The following is a 27,084-nucleotide window of genomic DNA, read 5'->3' as shown; positions in this document are numbered from 1 at the left end:
TTACAGGTTGAAATTTTGATTTTATTTCAAAATGATAAATAAACCGAGGCGTAGTTCTGACCACGTACTACTTCTGAAGGGCTTGTGATGTTAGAGAAACAGTTCCATGAGGGCTCCAGTCAGACTCAAAATGATGCCAAGCAAACTTCTGATTGGCAGAGTTAGCCTCTTTAATCTTCAAGGATGTTTAAAAGTTCTCCACCCTAATTTCTGAATATCATAAAAAGTAAAAAGCACTTTTATTTTGTCATTTTTCCTTTGAAAATTTTTTTAGCAGCAAACAGGACTACTTGTTTTCCTTACTTCATTTTTATGAGCATAGTAGTTACATGTCAACTTACTTAAAATTAGAGAGGGAAAAAAACAGAAGCCCCTCAGTGGCACTGCTCATCCATGGAAGGCTCACATAAATAGGTACTCATGTTCATGTTATCTCTTCTACAAATATCAATAAAATAAAGTTTGTAAATCTGTAAATACAGTAGTAGCAGTTCACACATATTTGATACTCTTTCACACAAGGATTCAGTAAACAACAATAAATATAATTTCCCCTCGTCAAAACAAAAAAGGGATTTATAGGGAAAAAAAGGTTAATTTACTTGGGGTTTATCAGCACACCACTTTTAGTGTGCTTTGAAAGAATTAAAAACCATGAAATTGTATTCAGTAAATACTGGCTCACAGTTACTTATTTTTTTTAACCTGGCTTAAATACATATACATCATGGCTTTCTATTAAAATCCTTAAATCTGTGGGGATTTGTGGCAGGTAAGACTATATTAAAATTTTTTTTCCTCATTAACAATTTCATTAAGTTAAAAAAAATCTGACATTTCCCTTAAATGTTAAGTTGAAGCCTGATCTATGCTGCTGTGTCCTATGAAATGAACCTAATTTTCAAAGCGAATAGGCACGCCTGAGTGGCCATTGAGAGTGCTGCATTTCCTTCCCTCATGATTCCTGCTGGGTCCTCTTCGCTGAGGCTTTTCCCTGAGTCATATATTTACTGGAAAGGCTACCTAGAGGAGGGGAAAAAACAAAACCCAACATAAATAAAACAAGCCTCACTTTACCACAAAAGCCATAAAATTACTTCTTATTGTTAACTATTTACAAAAACTTTCACACTGGCATTAGTCATTTGTTTTGAATCAGTTAATTAGGCTAAATATAAAAAAGTTCTATATTAAACATAAGCCTAGTCAAAATTCTTCCTAATGCAGACAGTTGCTAGACTGACATCATTTTAATACAGTTGCATGTTCACTATCTCCAAGTTGGTGCAGAGGATCAGGTGAAGTTTTCAAAGGCTCTGCTTTGCATAAATCAGTGTCTTCATTTGCAAGCACACAGAACAGATTGCAAAGAATTCTTTGGTCAGAAATAAATATCTTGCATCATTACTCTGCAGACATGAAGCCATGAATGGTGACATTCTAGCAATAACTGATATAAAAGGAAATTTATTATATTTATAGGTGAAGGATAGAAATGAGGATTACTAATTAACACCATATCACAGAACAGTTAAATTTTATTCTGGAGTCTAAATAAATAGATCAATGAAACAAGAAAATTGAGAAATTCTTAAGTTACTACGTATAAGAAAGTAGTATATAATAAATGTTGCATTTCAAACCAATGGGGAAAGTATGAATTGTTCAATAACTGGTATTGTGTCAAATAAATTAATTTTGGGGAGGGTAGGGGGAGTTGGTTTCCTTCCTTACATCATCCCCTTCCTCCCCACCCAATTCCAAATGAATTACAGAATTAAACATAAGAGAGTCAAAGTACAAGAAGTAGTGAATACTGATATAATCTTGGGGTAGCGAAAAGTTTCCTAAGCATACCATGAAAAAGGCTTGCTATGCTTAGTACTAAAGAACTTAAAGCTCAATAGAGACAAGATGAACACCAACAGATGGTTGGGGAAAGAAAACGCAATATACGAAAGAGAAAAAAACAGCATATGGGGCTGGCCCCGTGGCGCAGTGGTTAAGTTCAGCGTGCTCCACTTCGGCGGCCCGGGGTTCACGGGTCTGGATCCCAGGTGCGGCCCTACACTACTCATCAGCTACGCTGTGACGGCAACCCACGTACAAAATACAGGAAGAGTGGCACAGATGTTAGCTCAGGGCTAATCCTCCTCAAGCAAAAAAAGAGGAAGACTGGCAACAGATGTTAGCTCAAGGCTAATCCTCCTCAAGCCAAAAAAGAGGAAGACTGGCAACAGATGTTAGCTCAGGCAGAATCTTCCTCACCAAAAAAAGAAAGAAAAAAAAAAAAAGCATATGAGTATATGAAAAAATATCAGTATCGGTAATCAAAGAAATGTAAATTAAAACAAGATACCAATTTTTGATCACCAAATTGTTTGAAACAAGAGCAGGACAGGAAGGTGGGTATAAATTTTGCTAAATGAATATTCATAGAAAGCTTATAATAACTTAAGTATGCAAACAACTTAAATGTCCAAAACTTGTGATATGACTAAGTATATTATAAACACAATAGAATACTAGGTATGCAAAGAAGGATAATTAATAACATGAAAAAAGCAGATTATAAAACCACATGAATAGTATTTTCATAAAAACTAACAAAAATAAACACACACATGAAAAACCCCACCAATCATATATTTGGTGCCTCATTTTCCTTATCTGTAAAATGAGGGCAATAATATCTACCCCTTTGGAGTAATTGTGAAGATTAAATCAATTAATGCATGTAAAGCAACTGGAACAGTATCTGGCACACAGAAAGTACTCCATAAATGTTAACTATTATTATTACATTGATGTAAAAAGATGGGAAGACTTTAACTCCAAAACCTAAATAGTAGTTAATGTTCGAGAATGGAGCAAGTATAAATGGCTTTTATTTTCATTTTGCTTAACTATACTTTCCAAATTTCCTAAAGCAAACGTATTAAGTATGCAAATAAAAACGTATGCCCCCAAAGCAAACTTTTCAAAGCAGGGCATCTAGATAGTCAACACACAGTGAAAAATGAGTGATACCAGTCAGGAAGAAAGAAAGCACGGTAGTGCTGGAGTATTTACACCACAGAACGTCTACTGGTCTACAGGCATACATCTTCAATATTCTGAACTGTGCAAAGTGTTGAGGATTATTAGAAGAAAATATAGACGGATATCTTCATGACCTCAGGTTAGGGAAGAATTTCTTAAAGATGACCCTAAAATCATGAACCACATGACCATGAAAACTAATCATGGAAAACCAATCATTTGATTATCTCAAAATTATAAACTCTGGAGTGGCAATAGACACAAGGTGAAAGACAAGATGGAGTGACATCAGCATCGTGGTGGAATGAGCTGTTCCCTTAGTCTCTCCCCACGAAGATACACCCAAATGGACACTCATTAACCAACAGAGGAGTCCCTACGAAGCACAATAGGAAGTCTGAGAGATCCACAGAGCCATATATCTGAAGGTGGGATACTGGATCCCTGGGAAGCAGTGCAAAGAGGTGAGGGATGCCCTCCCCAACCCCAGTGGCAGTGATCTAGGTCATGGGTCCTCACACAGCAGCCGGCACATGACTGTAAGAGGAGACAGGGGAGCAGGCAGGCCACGGCCCACTGCACGAACGCTTTTGCTTTCGGAGTTGCAGCCTGGCCTGCGGGACGCTCCACATCAAGTGGTGTGGCTCAGCCACTGTGTGGGTGCCCCAACCAAGCACAGCAGCCCAGGCAAAACCACCCCCTCCCCACCTAGCACAACAGCTCAGCTGGTCCCCAGCCAAGGCAGTGGACCCAGACCAGAGTGCTTGTGCGTGCATATATGGCCTGCCAAGCAGCTGTGGTCAGTGGACAAATGCAGATGAGCCCTATCGGGCACAACTTTCAGCAGACGTGGGGGGTTCAGAAAACACAGCACCTGTTCCCCCAGTAGTGGCAGGTGGAATCTGTGACCTGATACTACCACTATGTGCCAGCAAAGAATCACTTCATCAAACATCATGAAGAACTACAGTAACACTTCAGAGCAGAGGGAAAATGACAAGTCTCCAGAAATCAATCCTGAAGTCACAGAAATTTACAATCTAAATGACAGAGAATTCAAAATAGTTGTCATAAAGAAACTCAATGAGTTACAAGAAAACTCAGACAGTTCAATGAACTCAGGAATAAAGTTAATGAGCAGAAGGAATTCTTCACCAAAAAGATTGAAACTCTTAAAAAAAAAAACCAAACAAATTCTGGAGATGAAGAACACAATGAATGAGATAAAAAACAATCTAGAAACCTTAAAAAACAGAGCTGATGTTATGGATGACAGAATTAGTAATTTAGAGGACAGAAATACAGAAATGCTTCAGGTGGAGGAGGAGAGAGAACTGACTTTAAAAAATGAAGAAGTTCTTTGACAAATATCCGACTCAATTAGGAAATGCAACATAAGGATTATAGGTATTTTAGAGGGAGAAGAGAGAGAGAAAGGAACAGAGAGCTTGTTCAAAGAAATAATAGCTGAGAACTTCCCAAACCTGGGTAAGGAACTGGACATACATGTATATGAAGCCAATAGAACTCTTAATTACATCAATGCAAAAAAAGACTGTCTTCCATGCATACAATAGTAAAACTGGCAAAAGTCAATGACAAAGAAAGACAAGATAGGGGGCTGGCCCCGTGGCCTAGTGGTTGAGTTTGGAGCGCTCTGCTTTGGTGGTCCAGGTTCAGAACTACACCACTCGTCAGCCATGCTATGCCAGGATGATTGGCATGGATGTTAGCTCAGGGTGAATCTTCCTCAGCAAACAAACAAACAAACAAAACAAACAAAGACAAGATATACTGGAGGGAGATATTTAGAATGTACATAATAATAAAGGAGCAGTATTTGGAACAAATGCAGAACCCTCACAAATTAACAAGGAAATGATAATGCAACAGGAAAATGGGCAAATGATCTGAACAGGCTATTCACAGAAGAGGAACTCCAACTGGCCAGTCAACATAAAAAGGTGCTTAGCATCACCAGAATCAAGAAAATATACATTTGAATACCATTAAAGTATTTTTCACTTATCAGATTTGCAAAAATAAACACTGCTGATGGAAGTGGCAATTGTTTCAACCAATAGGAGGATAATTTGACAATATTTAACTAAACTGAAAATGCACATAATGCTATGACCTAACAATTTGACTTCTAGGTACACAAACCCCATAGACTCTCTCATACATGCTCCATGAGACTCGCACGAGAATGTTAACTACAACACTGTTTATAACAGCAAAGAATCAGACCCAATCTAAGCGCTCATGTACTAGGTAACGGATTCATAAAATATTGTGTATTCACATGATGGAATACTATAAAGAAAAAAACTAAATCTATATACAGCAACATATATAAATTTCAAAATAATTTCATTAAATAGATATGAAAAAGCAGGTTGTAGAACATTCCTATTATACATTATGATATGGTATTTAAATTTAAAAATCCACCAAGGATACACATGTTAGATGATACATATGTAAGAGCTTAAAAAAAGAACTGGAAGGGTACCTGCACTCATAATAACAGACGCCTCTGGGATGGAGAAGTACAGGACAGACAGAATGAGCCTGGGGATGGCAGTCAAAGGCGACTTCCATTATCTTAATCTTTTATTAAATATAAGTTGAAAAGAAAATGTGAAACAAATAATGCCAATTCTCTAGCAGATGGGTAGTTGTTATATTATTTGTATCTTTTGATATTTTTCTGCAAATGTTAAAAAATCATTCTTTTCTAGGAACAGTATAGTACTAATAGTCTTATTACTGCATCACTTAAACATCTTATCTGTTATACATAAAAATAAATCTCATCATACTTAAAGAAACTTCATATAAAAATTCGCAAGTAGGGGCAGGCCTAGTGGCATAGTGGTTAAGTTCGCGTGCTCTGCTTTAGTGGTGCAGGTTCGGATCCTGGGCGCAGACCTACGCACTGCTCATCAAGCCATGCTGTGGTGGCGTCCCACACACAAAATAGAGGAAGATTGGCACAGATGTTAGCTCAGCGACAATTTTCCCCGAGCAAAAAGAGGAGGACTGGCAACGGATGTTAGCTCAGGGCCAATCTTCCTCACCAGAAAAAAAAAAAAATTTGCTTGTAAAAAAACTACTAGAAATAAAATATGAATGAACTTTTATGTAATCTGGGGGAAGAACATGAAATTCATAAAATTGTGTAAGCATGACTTGAAACTACGCAGAAGTTGGCTGATCAAACTACTAAACTACCCAGAAGCAGATCAAACAACTAAAACAAACGAACAAACGTCTGTAAGGCAAAACAAATCATAAATGAGGCTGAAAGAATAATAAAACAAAAAGAAAAGCACTCATTAAAAAATACAAAAATTTAACATGAAGATATACAAATGACAACGTGAAAAATGTTATTAGAGTTCAATGGTAATAATAGAAATTCCAGCAGATGGACAAAAAAGATTACCCCAGTGAAGTGAGGGTACGGGAAACAGGCTGTGAATGACTCTCTGGGATTGTCAACAATCACAAGTTGGCATTATTGGTATCATTGTCGAAATGTGCACATTTTTTAACCTATCAGTCTCATAACTGGGAATTTATCCTGAGGAAATAACTAGGCAGATATGTAAATATTCATATAGTGTTTTACACAAATAGTTGGTTTTCAAACCTGGGTACATGTACTCCTGGGCCAATTTAACAGGACAAGTGGGCAAGGAGTTTTAAGATAGTCCACTGCAGCACCTCAATTTCTATCTGAATTCCTTCTGAGAACGCCTTTGTGGCCAAGGCTTTGGGCTGGTTCTCAGGAATCACACCAGTTTTCCTCCCAACTTCCCTTACATAATTTTTTCCTCCCACTTTATAAAAGAGAAGCATATCTCCTAACCATCCAAATCTGGAGTGAAACAGGCTGGGGAGGCAGAGAGGCAAACAAAAACGCTGCTATCTGTGATAAACGTGAATGCCTCCAATCAAAATCCAAATTTTTAGCTTTCATAAAATTACACTGATAGCTGATGATTATCACAAATAATTTCTGATGATACATTACTTTGTGATTTTGGTCATTCAATTAAAAAAGAATGAAAATAACTGAGTGGCATTGTTGTCATATGTCTTCCATTCCCAAAATCTTAAAAAGTATTTCTATTGTTTTTAATTTGCTGTCATAGACTACTGAGGTTTCTCAATGTTTACCAACTATAAAAACAAAAGGATAAGGAATAGAAATGATAAAGAACACTGTTTCATTCCTGCAATAAGTAGTACTGACCCAAAGATACACAAATGCATGAGGAACAATCCCATCAACCTCATTAAATGACAGTCATTGTCAGTAAGCAAACATAGAAAGTAATTTTTAATCAAAATTTGTAACATTTATTTTGACCCATTATACTAATAATTCTAAAAACCATTTACAAGAAATTTTTACACTTTAAGATTTAATAAAAAGTGTAAAAATCCAATTTATATAAATATTTTTGCTGCAGATAAGTATGATAGGCTGATCAATAAAATGCTTCAAATATATATGATAAAAATATATCATCTTCAGATAAAATTCTGTGGAAGTGAAACAAAGGAATTCAAAGAAAAAAGGAAATAATATAAAATTTCTGCAATGATATTTACATTTCATTTGATACATTTAAAGCTGATTTAAAAGTTTTATTTTAAAATGCAATATTTACAAGAAAAACCCCAGAAATTACATGCTTTGCAGCTATAATGAAAAATTTAGATGTCAACTTAAAAATATACAAGGAGCTATATGGGCTTTCAACACTTTGGGGGAGAGTATGCAAGCAAAAAAGTTTGGAAGACAGTGCTATACCAAATATTTGAAAACAGCTTGTCCATTAATAAGGAATGATTAAGTAATGGTATATTCGTATACTGGAATATCAAGAAGGTTATCCAAAAGAATGATCTATATTCACTGATGATAAGATCCTCCCATACTGTTTAAAAAAATACTAATATTATTTTAAATTTACTATCATAAAGACTACAGATTTGGTTTTGGCTTTGTTTTTTATAATAAGTAGGCCTTAAAATTCTGGTCAAGGAAAAAAGTGGTATAAGTATCATGAGGGAGCATCATGAGGGAGAAAAGATATCCACCTATCTCTTACAGCATCTCCAATTTTTAAGATTTCAAATAATAATAAATGAAGAGAATAAATAAATAAATGAAGAGAAATAGAATAAATGAAGAGAGAGAGGTTGTTTCTTCTAAAAAGTTCATTTTCTTTGCAAAAAAGGGGAAGATTAAGGAATAGAAAAATGTTAGCTTCTTGAGATTCTCATACTGAATAAATTGTTATATGTAAATGAGAGTAATTAACTTACGCATAAAAATCTGTTTATGATGGTTCTGCAATCTCCACATACTCTTGTTTTGTTAAAAATTTCCATTACATATTTGTCTTATAAGTTAGAAGAGAGAAATCACAGCAAGGTTGGAGACTTCCTGCTAATTACAGTAACAAAGGTGGCAACAATGTATTGAGTGATATGTGCCAGATGCTGTGTTAAGGGCTTTACATATATGAAGTTAATTCTTACAATTGCTCTGTGAGGTGTCAGCCCCAATATCGATAGGGAAACAGGCACAGAGAGGTTCGATAATTTGACAGGGGTGACACAGTTAGTAAATGCTTGGGCTGGTTTTCAAACTCAAGTATGTCTGACTTTAAAGCTCATGTTCTTGACCATTCTCCCACTAAGTCTTCTGTATTCCTTCAAAATGAGTACACCTCTAATCAATAAAACTTATTGAATATCTAAGGCATTGCGTTAGCTGTGCGTAGACAGAGGAGAGAGGTAACAATGAAGAACAAGGAAATTCATGGAATTTTCTATCTACTACTAACTCGTTTGGGAGTTAAGAACTATTTGCAGCCTAGTGGAAAGGAATGGAGGCAGGAATTAGGAGAGGAAAGAGAACTTGGCTGAGTGCTTACTACAGACTGGGTGCTTTAATCTTCACAGACCGTGGGAGACATGGTGCTGTCACCAATTTTACAGATGAGACATCTGGAGCTCAGAGAAGCTAACCTCTTGCCTAAGTTCAATAGAGGCGATGTGCGAGAGCAGGGGCTGTCCATAACAACAGGCTCTCGCCAGGAAACTACTTGTGAAATGATTTGTGCGTCACTATGGAAAGGAAGACCTCTGGGGAAACTTAACAATATGTACAGTTGAGACATATTTCACATTTATAACAACATAGATAATTTGGATAAATTTATCATGGAGAAATTTGACAGCCTTAACAGCTGTCATATACTTACTTGAAGAATTTATTAGAAAGGCTAGCTATTAACCACCTATACATGTTGCCTTTTTTTCTGATATAAAGTAGACATATTTATTGTAATAATTTTTTTCTGTAGTAAACTTTTTAAGTTTTACAGTTGCTCAAAAGATTTATAAATATGTAAGTCTTTTACTCAGAAGATAATTACAGAAATCCTAACTTACTATCAATTGGTAATGCCATTTCTAGGTATATGTCTAGCATCTGTATTTCTCTCCCACTTAAAAAAAAAAGTATGGGGACCTGCCCCGTGGCCTAGCAGTTAAGTGCGTGCGCTCCACTGCTGGCGGCCCAGGTTCGGATCCCAGGCGTGCACCAATGCACCCCCTGTCAGGCCATGCTGTGGCGGTGTCCCATATAAAGTGGAGAAAGATAGGCACAGATGTTAGCCCAGGGCCAGTCTTCCTCAGCAAAAAGAGGAGGATTGGCATGGATATTAGCTCAGGGCTGATCTTCCTCACAAAAAACAAAAAAGTATGAAATTATAATAAAATTCTACTTTCAAGATGTGTAAACCTTTCAGCAGGTGCAATACTGATGGATGCCCTCCAGGAATATCAACACAGTCCCCACCCCTAAAATCTCTGCTCTGCTCTCACTATAGGCCGGTGCTGTTCTCAGTGCTTTTACACGGATTTCTCAACACCCCTACAAGTCAAGGATGATGATGATGATTACTATCCCCTTGTAACAGATGAGGAAACTTGAGGCAAGCGGAGGCTAAGTAGCTTTTTCAAGATCACAAAGCTAGAAATTATGCCATGCGATCTGACTGCAGAGCCGATGTTCTGAAATACCTTACCCTTGGCAAAATGAACATCTTGACTAAACAAGGATCAGTATCTTTCCTATGTAAAATGTTCTGGAAATATCTATTCAAGGCTGAAGCTTGTAAAAACAACACTCTTGGCTTGTTTACGTATGGTACCTATGTGACCCTCGAACTCTCAGAGGATCTATGGGAAACTATCCCATAAACTGCAATGGAGTCTGCTTCCCAAACACTTTCATCTGCTGAGGATGCTTCCAGAGGCAGCCTGTCAATCTCCTCATTCATCTTCAATGGTTGCCCTCACTGTCAATCAAATCATCTCACAATAGGCTCCATTCTCATTTTGCTTCTATTTGATTTGGGGGTTTCCCAGTAGAACTTTCCGTATTTTTAAGTCCATGCCTTCTACTGAGAGCAACTACAAAGCCGTCCCAGGACACAGCTGCTCTTGCACTTTCTCAGCGATTGAGCCTCCTGCGTCTTTCCCTCTCATGGACACCATTGCCCTTTTGGGTAAGGTGGCAATTCTGTGAAGATCGCTGTTTCTCTTTGAATCATCCAAGCTCATTCTGCTGACCAACCTCAACCCCCATGCCTTTTAAATTTTAATTGTAAAGAGATTTGATGTCACTTCAAATGTTTTCCCCAATCATTATAAAAAGAAAAAACCAACTATAAAATTCACGTATCATAAAAATCAATGCCTATTTCTATTTAGATTATTTTATATACTTGAGATAATTCATCTTGGTATGGATAGAAATGGAAGTACTTAGGTAACTTAATAATTCCATTTATTTGTCTCTTGTTAACAACATTCAAAGTAGACACAACCAAACAGTCCTTGCCTGGAGCCTTCTTAGCTCTCCCAGGGTGAGATCTCTGTGCCCTGGCTTATTCCAGACTGGGCTGGTGAAAGCAGGGAAGAACTCTCTAGTGTGGGGTGTAGGAGGCAGCAAGGATCTGGGAGCGCTATTCCTCAATAACTGACACCTGATGGTAGAGACAGCCTAGACCAGTCACACTCTGTAACTAACACAGGGATCTCTCCAGTCTAAAAGCAAACAGTGTTTGCATTAGCAATAAGATACAATACATAAAAGCTGAGCATAAAACTGTGGATTGTTTTACATTATATACAAAAATGTTAGGTTACATCAATGACGTTTTAAAATTTAAAAAATTTAACTTTTCCCATAAAGTATACATTAAAAGACTACACACGCTCTATTTGCCCTCCCCTCCCTTAACCTTGCTTTACTGAAGAAGATGAGAAAGAGATACAGGAGAGAGAGGAGGGAGGGGAAAGGGTAGGGGGAAGGGGGGAGAGGGAGAGGGAGAGTAAAAAAAAGCTGAAAAAGTTACTCAGTATGTTGAAATTACTTTGTTTTTTCTTTTCCCCCTCAATTTTCTCCCTTTCCTTTTAGGACTCAAAAGCACTCTTGAAATACCAGAAAAAGGCCTTCAGAGCCTCCCGGTTTCCCTTTCCTTTTAGCATCTGTCTGTAGGCCTGGGGAACTGGTAGGAATGGGGGCCCTGGCACGTTGTACCCACACCTGAAGTTAGGTTGCCTACAATTCCTCTTCCAGCATTTCTCATCAGAACACAGGTTTTCCTCCTCTCCACTCCAAAGAAATGGTTCTTTGCAAAGTCACCAGTGACTTCTGCGTTGCCAAATGCAATGCTTAATTCTCAGTCTAGGACCACAACAGACCTATGAGCAGCAACTGATAAATGGTCAATCTTCTCTTTGAGGCACGTTCTCTATTTGGATTCTAGGACCCAGCTCTCTTGCTGCTTCTGCTCCCTCACTGATCATTTTTTCCTCAGTCTCCTTTGTTTATTTTCCCTGAGTCTCTAAATGCTTTTCCCTTTTCTAGCTGCATTTACTTCCTAGGCGATCTCACTCAGACCAGGCCTTTGCATACTATCTATACACTGATAATACTCAAATTTTTCTCTAGCCTGCACCTCTGCTCTCAAGGCCAGGCTGGTATATCCATTTGGCTACTTGGCATCTCCACCTGGGTATCTAGCAGGTCTCTTAAACTCACATGTCTAAAACTCAACTCTTTCTCCCTGCAGTCTGCTCTTCCTGAGTCTTCCCCAGCACAGGAAATTCAACCTCCATTCTTCTAGTTGCCCAGGCCAAAAATCGTAGTGTCATCTCTGATTCATTTTCTGTCAGACTTTATCATCCGATCCATCAACGAGTCATGTTGGCACTGCCTTCAAAATATCCAGAGCATGACCAGGCCTCCCTTCCTCCACCACTTGCACCCACGTCTACGCCGTCACCTCTCCCCTGAACTACCCAGAGCCTGCTCGTTGGTTTGAGTTTCCACTCTCACCTCCTCACAGCAGCCATCATTCAGATAATACCACTGCTTTGCTCAAAACCCTCTAATAGCTGCTCATCTCAGAGAAAAAAATCCCTCTCTACCATCGCTAAAGGTGCTACGTGATCCAGCCCCATCTACCCTGACTCACCTCCTACCACGCTCCCCCTGTTCACTCCACCAAGCAGGGGCGCCAGAGGACAGCATCTGTTTTTAGTTCTGCTCTAACAGTCAGTCTAACTCCAATTGCCCCTTGACTTGTCCCTTCCTTTCATTTGATTCTTTGCTTAAATGTTACTTTATCAGAGGCTGCCTCTCTATCCAACATTCTCTTTCCCTTTTCCTGCTTTTGCATTTCTCAGCACCTGCTGCCACATGACATATTTAGATATCTCTTCTGACAAAAATAGAGAGTAAATGAGAGAAGGAGCTTTGCTGGTTCACTGCTGTATCTTTAGTGTTTAGGCCCACAGCCTGCACTTAGCAAGGGGGAGGTTTTAATAAACATTTGTTGAAGGAATGAATAAATGACATAGCTGAGAGAGACAGTGGAGTTCAGGCCAACAGTACTTTCTTACTTTGGAGCACAGCAAATAATCTCCCTGAGGAGAGTACATTGCTGACAAGATGGTGGCAATTTCAAATCAGAAACAAAAAGCAGGGAAGAGGAACAAATAATTAAAGACTATGGTTCCTAGGGATGGTATAAGAATCACCTAGAACACTTAAAAAACACACAGGCCCAAGGCTAACCACTGAAGAATCTGATTTAGGAAAGGAAGGTGGGGGCAGGGCAACTGTATTTTCAAGGGTTCCCCAAGTGATTCTGATGTCCAATCCCTGTTAAAATTACATATTCAAAGGAAGCATCTCAAAGGGCATGTGGTAAACAAACTATGCAGTAAATAAAACAACACACATTTGTTTTTTTTTAAACCCACATACCTGACTGGGGACTCAAAAATACAGTTGTTTTTTGTTTCTTTTTGTCTTCATGTAAAAGCACTGCCTAAAAAATGAAATAGACTGATTTACAAAATCGAAAGGAAGAGCATCAAAACAGCCTTAAAACTGCAACCATATCCAAGGAGAGCTGAAATTAGGCATGTGGTGGCAGAACTCAGCAAGTTAACTGAAAAGCAAGACACATAGGCAGGAATCCTTAGAGCAGGCCCTGCCATCCGCGGAGAGCCAGCCTCACGCACACAGCACTGGGCGGAGCGAGGGAGCCAGGAGGGGGAGCCAGCAGGAAGGAGGAGGGCAGGGCCAGGGGCCCGGCACAGAGCTGCTAGCACTCAGTAAGTGTTTGCTGAAGAGACAGGTGAGGCAGCACTTCCTGCTCAGGTCTGAGCTAGGTTTACCTGCACAAATGTGCCAGCTGGTCTCAAAGGACTAGGTGAAGAAGGGGATCCAAACACACAGTCTGATTTAGACACACCTGAGAAAGAAATTAGCATTTTTTCTTCCTACTTTAAACTGAAAGCAGTGGCCCTGTTTTCAAACTTTCACAGAAAGATTTTCTGTTGATATAACAGAAGCTCCACTCAGTATATTGTGTGGACAAAATAATAACATATTTGAAGAAAGGAGAGGGAGCAGCATAATTTTTAGACAGGAAGAAGCAGCTGATTACTTTGAATTGCTACTGGAGGAAATTCACCTACTCTAGCCCCACTCCTCCCTTCTTATTTTACTTCCATAATATGATGACTACTTGATTTAATGTGTAACTATTGCATTCTGAAGAAACCAAGACTCTAGGGCTTTCCCTTAGGTGTGATAATACTCCAGACTCGCCCCAGGGTAACCCCTCTCTCTCTGATTTGCTGCCCCCCCAGCCTGCCAGAATCACTGCTCTATTTGGAGCATCACTAGCAGGCAAATTAACTACTAGCTAGAAGGAAGAAATCCACGAAAGCTAGGCAAAGGCAAGGGCATTCCTTCACCACTTGGCTGTACCAGAGAGGAAGACAATGATCATGTGCTTCATGCTAAGTAAACACGGATCTTGAGTTCTTCTGAAGGGTAGCCTACAAAAATAGTTTTGGTAAAGCTTGATTACATCTTATCTATATGTTCAGTTTCCTCATCTGTAAACTGGGGACATCAATAATACCACATAATTGGGGCTGTGGTGAAAATTAGATGAGATTACCCATGTAAAGTACTTAAAATAGTGCCTGATCCATAATAAGTGCTTAATGAATGGAAGCTATTGCTATTATTTTCTTTTAAATATATTTATCTCTTATAACCATAAAGGAAAATCATTTTATTCTGGTATATGTCCCATGCCAGGACAAGAAAGTTTGAATGTGAATTTGTATGAGTTCCTTAGGAGTAGAGCAAGCTATATCTTCCACAAACATTTAAGTCCTACTTTAAAATAAATAAATAATTTAAAAATATACTTCTTTCCATATAAAGCGCCTTTAAAAAAAAATAAGGATAGGTGATCTATAAATTTTCTGTCTTAAAAAAAGAGACACTATTTTGCTGATATAATAAAATGGAAGAGAGGTATCAGTGTTCCAGGAACAATAAACACAGAGTGAGCATTTTAAGGAAACTGTCAGCAGGGCTCACTTTTTTTATGCTGTCCACAAACATATACAATTGAGGATAGGAATAGAGTTACTACTTTAATTAAAAAAAATGACTTCTCAGGGTCTCTTTTCTATGCTAATCAGATTTCACCCACTTTCACAGGTTTGTTCTGAGAAACAAAGTGAGAGCGTATAAACAGATTTGTAAATCTTATCCTACTATACACGTACAAGGTACCCTTCCTCTTAACAGTCAGTTAAAAAGGTGCCCACAAAGGACCCTTCACCCATTTCATAAAAAGGGCCAATTTAGATCCAACAACTCAAAGGGGCAGGATTTATGGATGATTTTCAACTAAAGACTGATAATATATTTTTCCTCATCATAAGAATAATCACGCTCACTGCAGAAAAGTATTTAAATGATAAAATCCAAAGCTAAAGCTAAATCCATCATAACACTCCTCTGCAGTTAGAACCACCATCAACTGTCTAACACATTTCCTTCTCGTCCTTTTCAGGCATGTGCATGTATATGTGTTTAAACAAACATACACGTGGCTCACTGCACACACAGTGTGGTGTCCTGAGATGCCGTGAGCTACGCACCCCGGCGGGCAGTGCTTCTATTCAGAAGCGCACGTGCTGAGCAGCGAAGCTCAAGGTGTAGCTTGTTTTCTGGTCGCCGAGGCTACACATTTTAGGTACTGGGGATGACCAGGTTTTCATCTCCTTGATAATCTTAGGAGAAAAGTCAACCAAATGACTTCCATAAGCCTCTACATAAAACCAGGAATAAGTGTTTAAGACATATAGAGGATCAGAATTAAAGATGGGGGGAAGGGAGATTTCACTTTTTTAAAAACAAAATCTTTTTGAATAAATAGATTCATTAAAGAAATAAATATAACTAAAATAGTGAAGAACTCTAAAAGAGAGATTTCCCTTGAGATGTGAGTGTAGACATCAAGGTGTGACTGGTGAACATACCTGGAGAGCCTTTAAACTGTGGGCATTCCTTTTTAATGTGCCCTTCTCTTCCACAAATAAAACAGCGTTTTTCTCTTAACTCTTTGTCATCTTGTCTCTTCCATTTTTCCACTGGTGGCCTGAGAATTTTCTCTCTCCCCAGGTCGACGGCTACCCTCACTGGCTTGGCTTTCTGAGGTGTGCATGGCACGGGCTTATCTTCTTTTGTTGATACCTCCCTCTCTGTGTACTTGTTTTGAATTTCTTTGTCCTCTTTGCTTCTTTTCTCTTTGTTCTCAGGGTATCTTTGGTTCAGGGTATCATCTTGATCTCGCCGTCGCCTCACTCTGTAGAAGAAGATATACTAGTAGGAAAAACCTAAACAGAAACCTAACAAAATATTAAGACCACTCCAAGTTTAGGATAACTAGAAATATAAGGTATCACAGGGAAAAACAAACATTTAACAAATTTAAATCCATCTTCTCTATTAAGAGGCAACCTCAGGGCTTAAGGGTGTAGTTTTTCTTTTTCATTTTCAAAATTACTCCAGTGCTGTAAAACCAGTTTTAGGAATTAGTGGAACTGCTTAGTTCAATAGCTACTTTGATACTGAGGCAATGAAACTCAAATTTCCTTGGGGGGATTTCTTGAACCTTTCTGGCCCATTAGCCTTCTTTACTAGGCACTGCAAATTCGAGATGTGAAACTTTAAGTTTACAAGTGAATAATGGTTATAAGGAGATTTATGTTCTTAAAATGTTAAAATCACTTCTTCCTTGCCCAACATGATCAGTGACTATTATTTGAATAAAAAACAAAAAAACTACTAAGCGCCTGAAATTCCAGATGGTGACTTATTTTAAGCAGCATGTTTTTAAATGAGAATATTATTGTCCAGTTAAAAACACCAATACTACCCAAAACAACAATATGTCCCAAGCAAGCAACCAAAAACACCCCCCGCCCCGCCCGCAATCATCACCAGAAGAAAGCATGGTGACGAAGCCGAGTGGGTCACCACAGCAATTATTAAGGGTTAAACTGCGACCAAATGAAGGGTTCTGTAGTCCAGTAAATGGTAGGTGAGTCTAAATCCCGACATGGCAGACCCCAGTTATTGTACACTAGAAGTGTAACTGAGATCCTGAAGGAACCCACTGTACTTGTCATTGACTGAAATGACTTTCAACTTCTCACTGCTGTAAAAGGGGAGAATTTTAGTTGCCTCTTTTCTTCCTCCATCCTGGTTGGAGAGGTTGATGACCAAGTGATTGAGTAATGATTAGGGCCATGACCAAAATCAGGAAAGGGGGCCAGGCCCAGAATACTGTCACCTATGTCAATCCTAGTCACCTGCACTTAAAGCCACATTTTATTTTATTTTATTTCCCCCCAAAGCCCCAGTGGATAGTTGTATGTCGTAGCTGCACATCCTTCTAGTTGCTGTATGCGGGACTCGGCCTCAGGATGAACGGAGAAGTGGTGCCTCGATGCGCACCCGGGATCCGAATCCGGGCCACCAGCATCGCAGCGCGCGCACTTAACCACCAAGCCACAGGGCCGGCCCTAAAGCCACATTTTAAATAACTTCATTCTCATTGTAAAAAATCTTAAATTTATCTAACTGCTGGATTTCATACAAGTTTATTTTCTGTTACAATAGAACCTCATTTAAAAACTGGTTACAATAAGAAAATAAAAACAAAACCATCCCTTTTGAACATTTACTTACTTTCTCCTCATAGGACAGTCCTTCATGAAGTGTCCAATTTTCCCACAAATTCGGCAACATCTGTCATTTGGGGCCAGCTCTCCTTCAGTTAGCACATCTGGATCAAAAAAGTACTCCTAGCAGAACATAAATATATACAAATCTGAACTATTAACAGGAGAGCAAAACACAAAAGCTAACCAGATATCAATCAGGGATCTTACATGTCAACACTGGCATTTCATTATTTTAATAATTATTATTTATACTGTTTAATTCCAAAATCTAAAACCATTAAGAAGTCTAATTGATAGTTTTACCTAAATTTGTTTTTATTTCTTTTCATCATACAGAACACTGTTTAACCCTAACCATAAAGGTAGCTTTTTCTTAAAGCAGACTTCTAAATAAAAGCACCACACATCCCTGTGAGTCAGCTTCCCCAGGACTTGAGGGGAGCTGAGGCCAGGTACGAAGACTTTGTTTTCTCATAAAATGAAAAGGCTAAAACCCAATGAGTTGACGAACATGATTTGCATTACACAGATTATAAAGAAAGAGAAAGAAGCTATGTGTTGTTGCTTTGTTTTGTTGTGGTTTCTCAGTGAAAAATATCAAAAGAAAGAAAGACAATGGTCTGGACTCAAGCTTCTTTGCTACTGAAATTAAGGTGGGGAGCAGCAACAGTGGCATCACCTGGGAGCTTGTGGGAAATGCAGAGTCTTGGGCCCCACCCCAGACCTCCTGAATCAGAATCTGCATGTTAATAAGACCCCAGGTGATCTGTTTGAACAAGCTTCAGAAGCATTAGTGCAGAAGACGGCCACAGCAATATCTGGCAAAAACTAGAAGTACAGAGATAGTCAAATGCTGACTGTGCCTTTACACCCATACACGTGAGGTTCATTTAAAAACTCTTTACTAAGAAAACTAACGCAAGAAAAAATAACTTTATTCTTAACATAATACCCTCTAGTTCCTAAGCCCCTTTTCTCTCACTGAAATGAAATTTTATAACGCAATTTTGTTTTGTTTTTAAAGAGTGTTGTTCCATAAAACCTGAGTATGGGGTTATATGAGAACAGGCAGTTCTCTATCACAGGCAGTACTGTGTCTCTCCCAGTCGCATTAAGGGATTTATTACTCTTTGCAAGCAGACTTAAAAATCTAGACTTCACATGAGGAGCTTGGAGGATGTCCTTAGATGTGTGCAAATTGAGCTTGGCAGAGGCTGGCATGGAGCTGATGCTGGCAGAATAGCAATGCCACCTATGGTGTTACCAAGGAAAAGCAACAACAAAATTATTAATTTTCCCACCCAAACTCCATTTCTGGCTATTTCTCCCTGTTCTCCTGATAAGTGGCCTCAAAACAGGGATGTTTCAAAAAAGGTTTTTAGGAATTACTTTGTATTGCAATCATTTATCTTGGCTAGCCTCTCCGGACTTTCAGAGTATTTAAGTTATTACTGAAGTAATGTGTACAAATTAGGCGCTTAATAAAGGCTTTTAGAATTGGTTTTTTGGTATTTCCAACAGACACTTACCTTTATTTTTGGTGAGGAAGATTAGCCCTGAGCTAACATCTGTTGCCAATCCTCCTCTTTTTGCTGAGGAAGACTGGCCCTGGACTAATATCTGTGCCCATCTTCCTCTACTTTGTATGTGGGACACCGCCAAGGCATGGCTTGATAAGCGGTGCGTAGGTCCGCACCTGGGATCTGAACCTGCGAACCCTGGGCTGCTGAAGTGGAGTGCGCAAACTTAACCACTACACCACTGGGCCGGCCCGACACTTACCATTTTTGAGGGGTAATCTTTCGGAAATCCTTTGACTGGAATACCAAATACTCTTCTACCATTAATAAATGCTTTCATTATAAAATTTGTCACTAAGAAGAAAAGAGTAAGTGCTCAATTAGATGGATTAAAAGGAAGAGATTGCATTAATATTTACAAACAAAGTAACTTACTTTTCCTTGATAATCCAGCTCCAAGATTATGATTCAAATCAAAGGGATCTAAGTAAAGAAAATTAATGAGAACAAAAAAGATAATCAAATAGGAAATGCCACTATGCATACATTAAGTGAGGTCTATACAATGAGAAGCAAGTGTTACATACTTCATCAAAAAGTATTAAAAGACTACAAGTTTCAACTCTGTAATACAGCTAAGTAGTATACATTCCTAAACATAAGGCAAGTTTTTTCCCAAAAGTGACCATCAGAAAAGAGGGTGTTGCCTTACATTTGAATCCATATAGAGTCCTTCATATTATGAGGAGTTGCTCCATTGTGAACAATAAAATACTGTTTGGAGAAGACTTATTGGTCTGATATTACCTAATGATGCTAGTTTTGGAGGCACATAGAGGTCACAAATATATTTAAAACGTTTCAGCACTAAAAGTTCCAGCTAACTAACAATCTTTTAAAGATCACTTTAGAAAATAATTCATCATGGAGATCATAAAACACACTTATAAGATAAATTAAAACACACACAGACACACACACCTGTCCCAGTGGCATGCCAATAGCTACTTGGATCTTAATTTCCAATAAAAGTTTCATATAAAGGACTCCCATATGATGATCTTAAATGGCTGCAACTCAAACATCTGAGGTAGGTGTTCTGGGATATTATTTGTTAGATGACCCAGAAAGTGGTAGGAATGATGAAAAAAGTGCTGATGCCAAAGATGTATGTGATATCTGAATAAATTGGTTCATGAAATAAATGGAAGTAAAGTACTATTTCTAAATCAAAACACAAATACTATTTTACATACATTACTTAAATATGCACACATAATTTAAACATTATGTGTAGACATTTAATTATTTCTGATAAATGCCTAAAAACATATTCAAGAAAGCAAAGGCAAAAAAACCCCAAAACCTTTTTTGAGGAGTATCTCATTAAGAAAATGAGGCTCATATGTATACAGTATATACAAAAGGAGTAAAGAACTTCCTGTTGTCTGTTAAGCTTCTAACGTATAATAACTGAGGTACACCATTTGGGAGATAGACTCACTAACAGTTTACTGGAGTGTAGGACCCTTCACTCAGTTTAACCTTACACTAAGAACTGCTATGACTTCGAAGGTTACCTTCCTAGTAAGACTGGTCATGTTTTCTCCTGGTGATCTTTATGTATGTGTGTTTGGCAGTATTTTTGGTTGTTTGCTGGGTATAGCAGAGATACTACAATGTTAGCTACTGTACAGTTACAAACACTACTACTACAACCATCACTGCAATTTCTCAATTCTAGAATAGCTGCTTAGAAGTCTTCTTTCTGATTTAGCCTATTACTAATGGCTCATCTGAAAGTAATGTGAAAATTAAAAGCAAAAGACAATGAGGCTTCAAAAATCAAAAACAAAATATTAGTAACTGGCAGATCATAAGAACCTACTGTCACAATGGAAAGGTTTAAGACAAAGTTCTGTTTTTGACATATGAGATCCTAAAAAGTTAGAAGCCTTTCTATAACCCATTGTGATCTGAATTTAATTTTACACATGTTCACAGTATTTTAATACTGCCAATAGGCAGAAGTAATGATGAAAGTATAACCTAAAGTAACACATATTAAGGTGATATGAGTATATTAAAAAAGTAAAACAATAAAAAAAAGATTAGATGGTGCCGGCCCAGTGGCGCAGCGGTTAAGTGCGCATTCTCTGCTTTGGCGGCCCGAGGGTTTGCAGGTTCGGATCCCGGGCGCGCACCGATGCACCGTTTGACAAGCCATGCTGTGGCGGCATCCTATATAAAGTAGAGGAAGATGGGCACGGATGTTAGCCCAGGGCCAGTCTTATTCAGCAAAAAGATGATTGGCAACAGATGTTAGCTCAGGGCTAATCTTTGTCACAAAAAAACACACATTAGAATCAACAAAATATTTCTTAAGCCATTTCTCAGTGCATTTTTAAGCATTTAAACTCCGTTTTGTCTTTAAAAGTAAAATCTCACAAACTGGAAATAAACAATCAACTACAAACATAAATGGCCCGTGGATCCTTGCATTCAATGGAAAAAAAGGCTTTAGCATGAGCAAAATAAACGTCAAAATTTATATATAATTACTTATAGGTAAACTCCTCCACCAATAAAAAGCAAACAAGGATCTTGAAAATTCACTCTTAGTGGCACTCTTCAAACCCTGCATTAGGAAGTTTGTAAAAGTCCCACTATTTTGAAGCTGGCATATCTCTATTGCAACCTTACCCTCCAGTGCATGTTCAACAAAGGTAAAGATCTGTCGTGGTGCACAAAGACTTGTGGATTTGTGAGAAGCCCCACAGGAGGGCATGGGTCATTTAAGAATAAATCTTCAGGGCCAGCCCCGTGGCTTAGCGGTTAAGTGCGCGCGCTCCGCTGCTGGTGGCCTGGGTTCGGATCTCGGGCGCGCACCGACGTACCGCTTCTCCAGCCATGCTGGGGCCGCGTCCCACATACAGCAACTAGAAGGATGTGCAACTATGACATACAACTATCTACTGGGGCTTTGGGGGAAAAATAAATAAAATTATAAAAAAAAAAAAAAAAAAGAATAAATCTTTAGGCTGGAAACAGACAAGTCTGCCTGCTGTGAACAGTAACAGGATGGCTGCGCTCGCACATCCCAATCAGTGGTTCATGGCTGCTCCGGAAGAGCGCTCTGTCAGGATGAAGAAGAATGCCCTCATAGTTCAAACTCTACGATCTATTCAATTTTAAGATTGACTTTTATTTGTACCTTCAATAACAATGTATTTTGAAGTCCACTGTTTCTTAAAAGTTGTAAGCAGACTTTTTCTCCTGATGCTAATAACATGTTCTTTAAAATCAAATTCCTCTGTGTAGAAACGAAGAAGTCCCAACCATAGCTGCCCAACAGATTCTGTATTTTTTCCATAGTCTGGCCAATAGGTGGGCTAGAAATAGAAGGGAACAAGTGATATCATGCTATCTATTAAAGTGTTAATATCAACAGTCATTTGTATCTTAGGGAGTAAATTTGGACTTAATTTTAATTAACCAGAGTTTAAATACATAAAAATATAATTATATAACTTTCACATTTTAAAATATCATTTACATGAGTTTATTAATCTCTACTTTATGACCTAGAGATAGGGAGAGCTGAGGGTTTTAACTGTCAAACTTCAGAATGCATGTTTGTGGAAGAATCTGGAAATAAATTTTAAGAGTCTTGGTGACACCTGGGTTATTAGGTCTCTGTAACTTAAAGTCTTTCCAAACTCTCTGTAGAAAACCACAGAGCAAATATTTGTTCATTTGGAATAAAGTTACCTAACCATTTGGAATTTTAGGCATTAAAGAAATTTTGGACATAGTCCCTAGAAACTCACCTGGCTTAATAAAAATGTTTTCAACTTCAAAAAAAAATCTGTATATGCTAGCTTTTTACTATCATAATATAAATAAATATAATAAGTGATAACACAGTCGTTGACCATCTGCACTACAGCACAGTATAGCTAACTTTTAGTCAAGGATGTAAAATAATTTTTATTCTTAAAATACGTACCAGTTCATCTATTTGATCAAAAAAATAAATATTCCAGCCATCAACAAATATTTCAGGTTTCTTTTCACCTTTGTATATCTGAAATTAATTTTTAAACTATTAGTATGGATTACAACTTAATGCACTGATACAAAAACTTATAGGAAAATAGTTAAAAATTTAACTACAGAATCACAGAATTTTAGAGAAGGAAGAGGGCTCAAAGATCACCTAGCTATACAGATGAGAAATACAATTTCTTTTACTAATACCTCTTGAAGAACAGGAATGACTGGCGGATTCCTCTGCTGGAGAAAATATAGCACCATAAGCGTGTATGCATAGGACGATAAGCTGCCTCTCGATGCATCACCAATATCGCACATCTGGAGGGAGGGAACGAAGAACAAGGGAAAGATCAACAACGTTTTCTGCTAAGTTTGCAGCTATTCTATTATCACTAAAAGTAAGGTGCTTCTTTGGGCCCCAATATAAAAATTACATTTTCAAATGCTGAAATATACCAACAAAACGAACCAAAAGAACATCAAAAACAAAACAAAACAAAACACCCCAACAAAGCAGGGGAACTATTAGCCACAAGCAAAATCAGATTATCATGTAAATTTGAAGACCACAAAATTTCAGCTTGCTGAGTAGGGCTTCCCAAACAGTTAAAGAAAGCATTTGACATGGCTGTGGTTCTTTAAAGAATACAGACTAATGTTTTCAACAAAGTTTGAAGATGCAATGAAATTTCCTGATAAATCACAACAGGAAGCTTTGTACTCACCTTTGTAAAAACTTTCATGGTATAGCACAAATATTTCACTCTGGGATCAATGGCTGAATAAGCAGATAAGAGCCTTGTGTTATGAAGGGCCTGTTAAAAGGGAAATTAAGCTATAAGGCTATCAGAAGAAAAGTTTTAAGCTGGAATGTTCTGAAAGGTTTACACTGTAATTCATTTTAGGATGAAGACATCTAAACTGAAACTAATAGTTCCTTCCCCAAGTCAAGCTTCATTAACTTACTAGATAATAAAGAATTATAAGTGACTGATCTCATGACTTCCATTATGTTAATATGTCCTTGGTCTGAACATTCCTAGAAAATAAGAGCTATTAAAATAATCAGTTCCCTTTAAGCAGCTGCAAGATTCCACCACCCTGCCCTGACATTATTTAAATTAAATGCCCTTAGGGGCCAGAGAAGTCCCATAAAGCCCTGAGGCAAACCAAGAGTGAGTCACTCCAAAATTAAAACAAAGTTCACTCCAAACAAAAAGCACCTGTCACTCTGAACTCATGTTAAATGAATACTAATATTAACTTAGTTCTCTGTTACACCCCCAGCCTCAGAACACTGCCTGGCATGTAGCAAACACTCATAAATGACAATTGAAAGAATGAATAAGATGAAATGAATGGCTTAATTTTACTTGAGATTTTGTAAATTAAGAGACATTCATTCCCCTTAATCTCCCTAAAGAAAAAGCCTAGAGAAAATCTTACCAATGTGTTATACAAACTGATATCCACTTCCAGACCACTTCTCAAATGGAAGAACTTTACAATTGGTACCTTTGCTGTTGTAATCGGCAAGATGTTTCTCAGACCTAGGTTGGGAAGTAATACAGTATCATTAAATACAGCAGTTGGGGCTATAAATTGCTCTTACATTAACATTCCAATATAAAATGATGTAAACCTAACTTTGGCTTGTTTCACTGTAGTCACTAGGACTAGTCAAAGATTCTCTGTTAATTAACAAATATCTGGCAAGACTTGTGGCAAAGTTTACATTTGTTAAACACACTGATGTCTGAAGTACAACCACTGTCCTCCATGAACTCACTGGATCATGGGCATGTGTGCAGGGCTGTTAGGGTTTGATAAACAGCAAAACAAAGGAAACTACTACAGAGTCTGGACTACGTAGGCCCTACCTATTCTCTCCATATGATTGTATCTAATATGGAGCAAAGCCTATGGTGCAATCATCTGACTCCTCATGGCAAAAGTTACTCATCATGGAGCTAGAAGTTATGACAGTAAAAAAAAAAAAAAGGGATCAGCTTCAATATGAGAGGAGAAAATTGCCTGAGCTGGGCTTTGAAAAAGAACAACAGGCAAAAAGAGAGGAGGCTGAGGGGATTTACCAGGCAAGGAAAAATGCACATGGAAAGGGTAGATGCCTGAAACAGAATGGCATGTTCAAAGAACTTCCATGAAATTGTGCAGGCTGCAGAGTGGACTTGAGGGAAAGGAATAACGAGAAATAGAAGATGGGGTAGAAACTGGGAAGAGCTCAATTACAGAACATATATATCCTGCTAAGAATTATCCTTAGAGGCAAAGAGAAGCCAGAGGACTGGTATAAGTCGGGAAGAATCACTCACCACTTCTATTTAGACAATGCCCCTGAAAATGGATAGACTGAGGTACCTGGAATAGAGGCAGGGTGACCACTATGAAAAACGATCTGGGCCTGAACTCTCATGGTGGCATGGGGATGCAGAGAAGCAACAAGACATGTTTGAGAGCATCTGTAACTGGATGGGTTGGGGAAGTAGAGGCAGGGGTGATAAGGGAGAAGGAGTGCTCTAACAGTAAGAGCTACTGTTCCCCGAGTACCTAGAATCCTTCACAAACATTACCTCCTAAGACTAGTCACCCTCACCTAACAGATGAGGAAACAGAAACCCAGAGAAATGAATTTGCTTTGGAATATGCAGCTGGTAAATCGTGGAGCTGTGATTCCAATCTAGGTATGACTGGCTCTAAACTTCTACTGAAGCTGGTCTAGGACAGGCTAATCATCACTTCTTCCATTTTGGTGATTCCAAGGATGGCAATGTCAACAACCAAGAAAGAGGATTCAGAGGAAGAGTAGGTAGTGGTGGTTGTAGCAGAAGGGAGGCAGTAAAGAGAAAGATAAGTTCTTCTGAGAGTTAAGTGGTGATTTCTAGAGGTAAGATACATAGTGATCCAGAACTCATGAAAAAAGTATGTAGATGATAGTAGAAATTTCAGCAGAAAACGTCTGTGTGGGAGAGAGAAAGTCTAACTTACACTTCTGGGGAGGAGGGGCAAGGAAGCTCATTTTTACTGAATACTTAGCATTTGCTACACCCTGTACTTTAATGTATTACCTTTCTCAATCTTAAGTGCTATTATTGTTATTCCCACTTTATAGATGAAGAACTGAGTGCTTATAATGAGGTTGAGTGACTTAGTGGGATCACACAGCCAACAAGCAGGGAGCCAAGATTTAAAACCAGAGTCTGATTCCAGAACCCCTATTGACTACTTTGCTATATTGCCTCTAAATTAGATAGCTTTTTTCTCCATCTCCTTCCCATTCTAGAATTTGACACTGTTAACCATTTTGACACTTATAAGTCTGTCCTCTAGGATTTATTAACAGCACATCATCCTGGTTCTTGTTTTCTCATTCCAATGGCTCCTTTTTCAGTGTCCTTTCTTAATTTCTACCCACAGAAATTAAGGCTTAGTCCTCAACTTCTCTCAAATGATCACTTAGAATTCTGTTTTATTCTTGGTGTCTCTCTCCCTCTCTTCAAGGCTTTCAAGGCAAAACTGTTTTATCTTGTTATTCAATCCTGACAGACAACTCCATATTTCTAATTGCTTGCTGGACTATTAACTGTTGGAGATTACACCTTCCTAGCAAACTAAACACCCCCACACTGGTGTTCTCTGCAAACATCCCCATTTCTCAAGTACCCAGCCATCAGCCTGAACCCTTATTTCCTACTTATAGGTACCAAATCTAGGAAATTTCCCTCTTCCTTTTAGGACCACTGGCACCTGGTTAAGGTCCTTCTACCCTGGCATT

The 27,084-nt window shown here is 38.3% G+C and overlaps 1 protein-coding gene across 7 annotated transcripts in view; it reads right to left on the bottom strand.

The window, feature by feature from the left end:
• Positions 1-27,084, bottom strand: part of TUT7 (terminal uridylyl transferase 7) — a 65,117-nt gene continuing 38,033 nt past the window's right edge. For 4 of the 7 annotated variants that reach the window (XM_087444315.1, XM_014795569.2, XM_014795570.2 and 1 more), the window contains exons 18-29: positions 24,738-24,841; positions 24,017-24,106; positions 23,496-23,609; positions 23,245-23,322; positions 22,450-22,627; positions 19,671-19,718; positions 19,498-19,589; positions 17,720-17,835; positions 16,006-16,331; positions 13,831-13,907; positions 13,415-13,478; positions 1-1,023 (exon numbers count right to left, since the gene is read on the bottom strand). In XM_087444315.1, the coding sequence (XP_087300441.1) occupies positions 956-1,023; positions 13,415-13,478; positions 13,831-13,907; positions 16,006-16,331; positions 17,720-17,835; positions 19,498-19,589; positions 19,671-19,718; positions 22,450-22,627; positions 23,245-23,322; positions 23,496-23,609; positions 24,017-24,106; positions 24,738-24,841 (1,355 nt within the window). In that variant the 3' untranslated portion in view covers positions 1-955. The other 3 variants (XM_014795573.2, XM_014795572.2, XM_087444316.1) reach the window with 3 other exon arrangements.

The sequence above is a fragment of the Ceratotherium simum genome, chromosome 20 (genome assembly GCF_057802395.1).
Source record: "Ceratotherium simum simum isolate JZ-2026a chromosome 20, ASM5780239v1, whole genome shotgun sequence".
NCBI classification, from domain to species: Eukaryota; Metazoa; Chordata; class Mammalia; order Perissodactyla; family Rhinocerotidae; genus Ceratotherium; species Ceratotherium simum.
This window is presented reverse-complemented; position numbering and strand designations above follow the sequence as displayed.